Consider the following 10,493-nt stretch of genomic DNA (forward strand, 5'->3'; position numbering starts at 1 on the left):
AAAATATATATTAAAAGTATAATATATATTATATATGTATATTTAAAATAAAAAAATATAAGTAATCACGTGCATCATAAATAATGTTTAGATTTATTTTTAAAATTTGTTTTTTTTTTTCAAAATAAAATATATGTATTTTATGATATTAATCTTAAAAACTGAATATTACTAAAAAAGAATATATGTTAAATAGAAAAAGAATATATGTTATGTTGTTGTTATTATATTAAAAATACGTTTTTTTTTTTAAATTAAAATATATATTAAAAGTAGAATATATGTTATATGGTATATTTAAAATAGAATAAAATATAATATGATTATATGGTATATTTCTAAAATTGAAATATATGTCATTGTTATTAAATTGAAAATACATTTTTTTAAATTAAAATATATATTAAAAGTATAATATATATTATATATGTATATTTAAAATAAAAAAAAAATATAACATGTGTAGTTAAAAATATAGCATGTGTAGTTAAAAATATTTAATAGTAGTATTTTTAATATAACATGTGTAGTTAAAAATATAACATGTGTAGTTAAAAATATTTAATAGTAGTATTTTTAATATAACATGTGTAGTTAAAAATATTAGTAGTATTTTTATTAAATAATATTTTCAATATGTGTAGTATTTTTAAAATGTGTAGTTAATAAAATAGTAACTTTATGGTTAACATATATTCAATATAACATGTGTAGTATACGTCTAAGAATAATATTAAGTTGATTAATATTACTAACTCAAAATGACAATGATTGTATAAATATGCAGTATGGAATATTATCGGTATTATCGTAGTTGGATGTACGATAGAACATTTCCAGGAAGAATGAGACTTAAACCCAATTTTATAGTTGGAGTTGAAGGGTTTATCAGTTGGGCGTTTGCTCAGGAATTATGTCGAAGCGAAGGAGGAGTTAGGTGTCCCTGTCTTAAATGTGAATGTAGACCAATAATTAGTGACCCACAGGAAATAACATCTCATTTGCATAGAAGGGGTTTCATTGCAAATTATTGGGTTTGGACGTTTAACGGTGAAGAACTGCCTAGTAACGTACTAGAGACTAGCAACTCTCAAGCTCCAAGTAGTCGGCCGCCTATGGAATATGAGGAAAACTTTAATCTGATTGGTGACATGGTTGAGGATGCTTTTGGTGTGAACGTGACCCATGATGAACCTGAAGATTTTGGTGGGGAAGAGTTGCCGAATGAGGAAGCGCAAAATTGTTATCAGTTGTTGAATGAGATGAATACGCCGTTGTTTGATGGATCGTCTGACTCAAAGTTATCAATGTGTGTGAGATTGTTGGCCGCCAAGGCAAATTGGAATGTTCCTGATCAATGTTTGGAATTCTTCGTAAAAATGATGTTGGACTCAACTACAATGAAAGACAACTTGCCTACAACATTTTATGAAGCAAAGAAGTTGGTGTCGAAGTTGGGCTTAAGAGTAAGAAAGATTGATTGTTGCATTAATGGTTGTATGTTGTTTTACGACAATGAGTTTGGTACTCAGGATGGGTTGTTGGAGGAATGTAAGTTTTGTATGAGTCCAAGATATAAAGTTCCCAGTAGAGCCGTTAACACTAATCAAGACCGTGTAGCAGTAAAGTCCATGTTTTATCTTCCGATAATACCAAGGTTAAAAAGAATGTTTGCTTCAATGCACAGTGCAAGTCAAATGACATGGCATCACACAAATAAAACAAGTCCAGGCACTATGCGACATCCATCTGATGGCGAGGCATGGAAGCATTTTGATCGAATACATCCTGATTTTGCCGCAGAACCTAGAAATGTCAGGCTTGGATTATGCTCAGATGGTTTTACTCCTTATGTTCAAGCGTCGGGAAGTATGTATTCTTGTTGGCCAGTTATTGTAACCCCTTACAACCTCCCTCCTGAGATGTGCATGACAAAACCATACATGTTTTTGACGTGCGTCATTCCAGGACCTTCGAGTCCAAAAGCAGGAATTGATGTGTATTTACAACCTTTAATTGATGATTTGAAGAGATTGTGGATTGGAGAATGGACTTATGATATATCACGTAAAGAAAACTTTACAATGTGAGCTTCCTTGATGTGGACCATCAACGACTTTCCAGCATATGGCATGTTGTCTGGTTGGGGTACGCATGGCAAAATGGGTTGTCCGCATTGCATGGGAAACAACAAAGGGTTCACGTTGGATAAAGGTGGGAAAGGCTCGTGGTTTGACTGTCACCGCAGATTCCTACCACGAAATCACTCCTATAGAAGAAACATGACAAACTTTAAAAAAGATGTACGAATGAAAGATTTGCCTCCGCCACGATTGTCACCATGGGCTATATGGGAACAAGTTAGTGAGCTACCAAAATTTACAGATACTGGCAAAAAATGCCGAATTGAAGGATACGGAGTCACGCACAATTGGACAAAAAGAAATATATTTTGGGACCTCCCGTATTGGAAAGATAACTTGTTGCGCCATAATCTAGATGTTATGCATATTGAGAAGAATTTTTTTGAAAATGTATTTAGCACAGTGATGGACATATTTATTTAGTATAATTAAATATGCATTTAAATATTTAACTTAAATTTTTTTATTGAATATGTGTGCAGGAAGAATATGATAGACGGCTTGCCATTTTTCTGGAAAATAATCCTCAATTCATGCCAGCAAAGGGGGAGCCGCTTAACGCGGATGTTGATCACTATATTTGGTGTGAGGTTATTAAAGAAAAAGGACCTAATGGTTTCTTTTTTGGTGCTGGAAATTTGGCGGCCAGCTATAGGCGTGGTGACCGCAATCTGTTTCAAAGAGTTCAGGATGGAGAGGGTGGATCGCGTCAACCAAATCTGACACAGGAACAAACTGAATTAATAAGGCAATTGGCGAGACGCGAAAATGAGGCTCAGATGGAGATGATGCGGAAGAAGCAGTCTGATATGGAGGAGCAGCATGCGCGGCAGATAGAGGGCATTATGAAGAAGCAAGCTGAGATGGAGGAGCAGATGACAGAGTGGCTGATGATTTTAATCCGGATAATTATTTTCCGGATGATGCCGCTTAAAAACATTTTGTATTTTATTTGTTTTTAATTTATTTTTATGTAAATTATTCTACATTTTAATTCATTAAAATATTAGTTTTAAATTTTTAGTTTTATTTAATTGAATTTATTATATAAAGTTTATTATATGAATTTATTTTATATAAATTTTATTATATAAATTATATTTTATAGATTTTATTATATAAATTTTATTTTATAGATTTTATTATATAAATTTTATTATATATAAATTTTATTATATAAATTTTATTATATATATTTTATTATATATTAATTAATTATATAAAACCAATAAAACCAATCAAATCCTGCGTAATTAAATTTAAAAAAAAAAAAATATTTAATGTAGCGATGTGGAAAACACGTCGCTACATTGGTCAACTTCACACTTTTCCACACCTGTCACACCTGCTGTGTGTGCAGGTAGTTGTTTCCAATGTAAGCCTGTTGCGACGTTGGAGTCACGTTGCTACTTTCTGACGTGGTCTCCACGTCGCTACATTGTTGCCACTCGTGCTCCTACGACGTATTGGCCCACGTCGCTACTTTTTTGTTGCCACGTGATGTTGCCTGTTGCGACGTGCTATCCACGTCGCTGCAGAGCATCTTTTTTGTAGTGTATCAATATTGGATCATCACTTAAGTTTTAACCCAATAAATTATTCTTATTTTCAAATTTATTAAAAATGAAACAATTATGTTCCTATTTCGACCGAGGTATAGGGGTGGGAATAGGTCAGGCCGGGCTATAGGGGCATATGGCCTAGCCTATATTAGGTCAGGCCAGGTCAGACTTATTTAACAAAAAGGCCTGGCTTAGGCTTTTTTAAAAGCCTATTTAGTAAAATAGGTCAAGCTTAGGCTATTAAAAAAGCCTATGAAGTCTTATGGGCCGGCCTATATTTTTATGTATATTAAAAATAAGTTAAATAAATCGGCTTATATTTACATGTATATTAGAAAAAAAGGCTAAATAGGCAAGCCTATATATGCATATATATTATAACAAAGGCTAAATAGACCAGCCTATATATGCATATATAGGACGGCTTATAAGATTTTTTAAATAATATGGATTAATTGAAAATCATAATGAAAAATAGGCTTTTAAATAGGCTTTCAAGCCAGGCCACAGGCCAGGCTCAGGCCTTTCAGGTTTATCATAGGCCAGACCTAGGCCTTATAAAGCCTAGCCTAGCCTAGCCTAGCCTATTTCCACCCCTACCGAGGTAGAGTTGAAAATAACATGTATTGGATAAAAGTACAATGAAAATAATAGTTTATTACACTTGGATTTTTAGCTGGGAGACTGTTAACAAAGAATGTCAAAATGAAAAGACATTTGTTCATTAGAAGACACTAATGAAGTGTTGTTATTAATGAAATGTTTAAAAAAATATTTTGATAACAAAGCGTCGACAGAGAATCTATCATGGTGTCGACGAAAAGAGAATATGATTTAGATAAATCTCAAGAACAAATCCAAAAGATCAAGATCATATGGAAAATTTGTCCTGAATTTTGAGAAGGGTAGTCGACATGATCCTTTTCTACGTCAATCAAGGTATCGATGAAGGAGAACATAACAGATCCACGAGATTAGGATCATCTAGAAACATGTCCAGAATCTTGAAAAGGGCAGTCGACGAGACCCTCTATGCAACCAACATATCAATCGACTGAGCCACGAAAGTTTAAGACTTAGTATTTTTACAAGTTCAAAAGACCTTTGCAAGCAACGTCGACAGTGCGATGGACAGTTATCCTCGGAAGTTCGTAGGGAAGTTTGAAGCGATTATAACTCTATAGGGTTATAACTCAATGTGGGTTATTTGACTAATATGATTAATTATATCGTCAAATGTGATGGAGGTATCGCCATGAAACGTAGGAGACCAAAATCCTTTTTATCTAAGTTTCACATTGCCACAGAGAGAGCAGCCTTATGGCATGCCAACTATTATGATGGAAGGCGTACACCCTAGTGCATCAATATACAAAAAAATGTGATAGTTATGTCTATGTTCTTCAATTCAAATTAGGCCACCGAGTCTACTTTGGGCAACTTTGGTTGAGCAAGACAATCGCCTGGAGGTGTAGGATATTTCCCTTTAGTTATGTCGCCTCTAGCCAATAACTTTGTCCAAGCCATGAGACAATAAATGAACAAGAGTAACCATGATATGGTCAACATGCTTACGCAACGAGAATTAGAAAATAAAATATTTTTCTAACTCGTTAATGAAAAATGCCTTCACGTGGTTTACCACGCTACCTCCAAATCTAATCTTTAATTGGAATTAATTGGAGAAAGTGTTTCACGAATAGTTTTACACGGGACAATAGAAGATTAGTCTCAAAGAATTGGCTAGTGTAAGACGAAAGGTGGCCGAAAATATTAATGACTACCTCAATAAGTTTAGAACCTTGAAATCGAGATTTTTTATATAACACCTCAAATTCAATTAAATTATTTAATTGAATTTCTATTGGTTTATTTAATAATTTAAATATTTTTATACAGTGGAGGAGCCAGAAAAATTACGAAGCTTGACTTCAGAAAAATTATGAAGCTTGGGCAAATTAGAAAGTGCAATAAAAAACAACCTCACAGTCTCAAATATGTCGAGCGGTATGGTCTTGCTAGTATATCAAGACGGACGTGTCTGAAGGCCCACCCGGGTAGCCACCATCATGTGCGTCCTGAGCATCATCCTGACCATAATCGTCATGCTCGGGGTGAACCTCGGGTACCTCCTCCTCCTCATGTATGTTCTCCTCCTTCAAACTAACCTCACGAGAGGAAGACACTCGAGACAATCAACTCCTCGATGCAGATGAGGATCCTGCAGGCGCCTCATCCATCTAGACTGGGACTCGGACTCGTCCCCGTCCCCGAGTCACTCCTTGCTGCGCGGCTCTCCTGCACCGAGCTGAGGCTGTCTGTGTGTACCTCTCATATCTAAGTCGATTGATCGATACCTGGTTGTTAGTCATTTTCATGAAATTATGAATTAAGTCAAGTATATGAATCAAACATTTAATCAATCAAGCATGGTGAGATTAAGAATCAAGTCATAAGAAGACCAAGTATCATAGCCCAGAGTTTTAGGAAAAGTATACAAACATGGATAAAGTGAACACATAAAGTGAAAACTAAAAAAAAATAGTTAAGAGCCAATTTCGGAAGTGCATATTCGTAACTGGTTAGAGGTGTTTTCCGGATATGCACTTCCGAAATTACATGCAAACAACCATTTTGACAGTTTCTATTTTTTGCCCTAACTCATACAAAATCCATTTTTTATCATACAAACACTATCATTGAGCATCAATAACTTCAACCTACACCATTATCCTAATTTCTAACAGCCCCAATAACATTTCGAAGCTGGAGTGGAAATTTGTGGAAACTTACAATTTTTTGAAGCTTTGAGTAACACTTGAATGGAGCCTTGAGACTTTAATGAAAGTTGTGGAGTATGAATGTCTTGATAGGAACTTGATATCAATGAGTTTGTAGAAGAAATTTTGTGTTTTGAAGAGAATGTGAGTAGTGGTGGTTGTTTGCGTTTTTGTGAAAACCCCAAAATACTTGGGAGATGCATGTCCGAAATCACCTTTATTTTAAAAAGGAGTCTTCGAATATGCATATATAAAATATATGGGTATTTTGGGGGTTTCACCGAGAGTCTGTTAATATGTAAATGAGTACATAAATAAATTCCCTTACATGACAAACATGTTGGGCTTTCCCTCCTATTTGGAGAAGCTCAAATTAATGTGGGTTAGTGATTCATGTGCGTGTAAGCTTTTGTTGTTATCCAACAAAGAGAATCATGTCATTCATTAATTCTGTTAGAGAAACAACAAGAAAAGTTAGAGAGAAAAATGAAATCCCACAACCCCAATTCTACACAATTCAATATTAGAAAATTGAAGCTAGCGCAAAATTCAACGGTCGGATCGTCTTGAAAATTTAACACAACGTTCATGACTTATAAGAGCACATTCTGAATAGTGGTCATCTTTAAGGTCAGAATTTCTTGGTGTTTTTTGAGTTGTTTTGTCTCTCTTGATTCTTGTTGTATTCCAAGATTAATTGCAAATCTTGATGATGTTGATGTATACCTCTAACTAGTGTTACAGAGAATCTTGTTTGTACCCATTGTTGATTATAGTTGAGATTTTAAGTGGCATATGGGTCTCGTAATTTTATAGTGCAATTCTAACCTTTTAAATTGGGAGAAGGAATAAGAAAAATAAAGAGTTCAGAGAACAGGTGAGTGAGATTTAGTATTTTCAATTGCAATTTTGACCTCTGTAGTTAGGAGAAGGAAGAAGGAGTTTGAAGATCAGGTAGATGTGTTTGTCAAATGAAAACCATTAAATTCAAATAAAAGTTATTTTTGATTTGTAAATTATTAGAGGTAATGAATGATTGATATGTAATAACTAAAAATTTCATATAAAAAAGACTCACTATAAACTTCCTGCACTGTATTGCTAATGTGACATAAGATTATATTTTATTGCCCAATTAAAATGACTTTATTAAAAAAATCAATTATGTGACTTCACCGTTGAAACTCCCTATCAAATATCAATTATACATTTCTATTAATTTTGATGCTACCCAAATATAATCAAATATGCACTAATTTTTTGAAATTTTAGTTTTTTAAACTAAAATTGAATTTAAATGTTATATTATTTTCTCTAAAAATATATATGGACTAACTTCTTTGTAAGCACGTATAAATTTTATAAATATGTATTTGAACTTAGTATTTCATTTATAAAACTCTAAAATTAAAAGCTAACCGAAATTGAATCCAAATCCTATTATCACTCACGCCCCGTTCCTTACAATAAAATTATATTTTTTATCCACTGCCACGTCATCGATCCGCAAGAAAAGTGCTATTCGAGCATAACAACATCAAAGAAGGAAGGGATACCGTCCATCTTCTAACATCAACGGTAGCATACAAACCAAACGGGACGACGCGGATCGCCATTCACATCCATTGATTGATTATAATCGACGGCTTAAAGTACTCTTCCCACTTGCAGTCTTCATATATAAACACGACCTGAGTAATCAATTTTATTCATTACAATTCAATCTTCTCAATCAAATTTTACAGTTAGTAATTTTAAGAGAAAAATGTCAGGACGTGGAAAAGGAGGAAAGGGTTTGGGAAAGGGAGGAGCAAAGAGGCATAGAAAGGTGCTTCGTGACAACATCCAGGGTATTACTAAGCCTGCGATTCGTCGTTTGGCTAGAAGAGGTGGTGTGAAGAGAATCAGCGGTCTCATCTATGAAGAAACCCGTGGTGTTCTCAAGATCTTTCTCGAGAATGTTATTCGTGATGCTGTGACATACACTGAGCATGCTAGAAGGAAAACTGTCACTGCTATGGATGTCGTTTATGCTTTGAAGAGGCAAGGAAGGACTCTTTACGGTTTCGGTGGTTGATTCTTGTTCTCAAATTAGGGTTTAAGATAGCCCTAGCTTGTTCTGGTTGTAAATGTTGGTTAATTTCTATGCATTTCAGCTGTTCTGTTTTAGTTCAGTTGATTAGATTAGTCGTAGATCTGTTTCAATCGAAATGGAACAACTTGTTCTATGTTTCTGCTATGTTGATTTGTAAAAGTTTTTAATTATGAATGATGAAACTCTTTATCATGTTCAATCTGCGTTTCTTCCCTAAATCATTTGTTCTTCATTTCAACTAATTCGGTCTCTTATCTCTGACTCACTAGGAAGTTGTGAATGAATAGTTATTGTATTCTTTAATTCGCATTAGATGTTAGTTGTAAGGTCTAAATTGTGTTAGCTTAAATGGCAAAAAAAAAAATTGCGTTAGCTTAGGTAACTTGCTGTGTTATGTGAAAATTGAAATGATAATATCTTTCGGGCTCCTTATATCTTTGGGTTTATAGTCCATGACCCTTTTCTTTGAGTCTAGATCTTCTCAATTTCCTCTCTTCTTCATTTGTTTACTATAAGTTTTTGAAATATTAATGTATTGATGTGACATTAATAGGTGCATTTATTTTTTTAAACAATATATATATATATATATATATATATATATATATATATATATATATATATATATATATATATATATATATATATATATATATATATATATATATGGGTCATGCTAACATGTGTCATAAGGGCACATGTTAAGATACTATAATTAGAAAAAGTTAAACATAATTAAATGCAATAAAGTTATATTTAAAATTTCGATACATTGAATGTACGCGTTTCAAGAAAATATTTTTATAAATATCTCATTATCTTGTGCCCTTGGGGCACATGTTAGCTTTTCCATATATATATATATATATATATATATATATATATATATATATATATATATATATATATATATATATATATATATATATATATATATATATATATATATATATATATATATATATCCAAAACTATAGTAAGGTGAGACATACTTTAGATCATATCGGGGCTGAAGTGGTTCTTCAAGTTTCTTTATTGGAGGATGTGGTGGAGGATAAGTTGATTTGGCATGAGGAGATGAATGGAGAGTATAGTGTGAAGTCGGGTTATAGGGTGTGGCAGAAGGCGCAAAGTAGTAGTACCAAGAATGGTGTGGAGGGTAATTGGAATGCTCTTTAGAATATTACCGCTCCGCCTAAAGCTAAGCAGTTACTGTGGCGGATTTGTAGGGGATGTCTTCCAACGCGCTCGAATCTACAAAATCATCATGTCCAATGCCAGTCTCTTTGTCCTTGGTGTGAGTTTGAAGAGGAGGATGATTGGCATGTGTTCTTTGGTTGTTCTTCTACCTCTCAAAGTTGGCGGGCAGCAGGTTTGTTATCTATAATTGATTCTCGATTACATACTTTCCTCGATGCTAAAGCCCTCATTTTTGACGTGTAGTCGAGAGGATAATAGAGATGCATGTAGATTTGCCGTATTGTTATATAATATTTGGAGGAGTAGGAATAAGGTTGTTTGGCAGGACTCTCGAGAAGATGCCATTAATATTGGAGTGCAAGCTTTTCATAAATGGCAGCATTGGTTTCTAGCCAAAAAGGACATGAATATTGGGGTGGGTACTACGGTTCCGGAAAGTTGGAATCCACCTTTGTACGAGGTGAAATGTAATGTTGACGCGGGTTTCAAACTGCAGGTGTGGCGTGGGATGTAGGCCTTTTATCGGTCGTAGAGGCCGAAGCTTTGGCCTTGAAGGAAGCGATTCAAAATGCTATGTTTTTACAGTTATCCCATGTTGTTTTTAAAAGTGATTGTCAAAGTGTAGTCCATGCTGTTTACTCTAAGAAGTTAGGAAACTTTGAGTTTAGTGTTATTATTAAAATTATTAAGAACTTGTTGCTTTCCTTTCCGA

General features: G+C 33.9%; 1 protein-coding gene across 1 annotated transcript; it reads left to right on the forward strand.

Annotated features, from left to right (window-relative positions):
- Positions 1 to 8,193: 8,193 nt before the first annotated feature.
- Positions 8,194 to 8,780, forward strand: LOC131622337 (histone H4). The gene has a single exon (XM_058893370.1). The coding sequence runs from the start codon at positions 8,252 to 8,254 to the stop codon at positions 8,561 to 8,563; it is 312 nt and encodes a 103-aa protein (XP_058749353.1). The 5' UTR covers positions 8,194 to 8,251; the 3' UTR covers positions 8,564 to 8,780.
- Positions 8,781 to 10,493: the final 1,713 nt, after the last annotated feature.

Source organism: Vicia villosa, unplaced genomic scaffold (genome assembly GCF_029867415.1).
Source record: "Vicia villosa cultivar HV-30 ecotype Madison, WI unplaced genomic scaffold, Vvil1.0 ctg.000029F_1_1_1, whole genome shotgun sequence".
Lineage (NCBI taxonomy): Eukaryota > Viridiplantae > Streptophyta > Magnoliopsida > Fabales > Fabaceae > Vicia > Vicia villosa.

Bases quoted from the DNA above. Each gene is read 5' to 3' on its own strand.
- LOC131622337 (XM_058893370.1), top strand. From the start codon at position 8,252: ATGTCAGGACGTGGAAAAGGAGGAAAGGGTTTGGGAAAGGGAGGAGCA.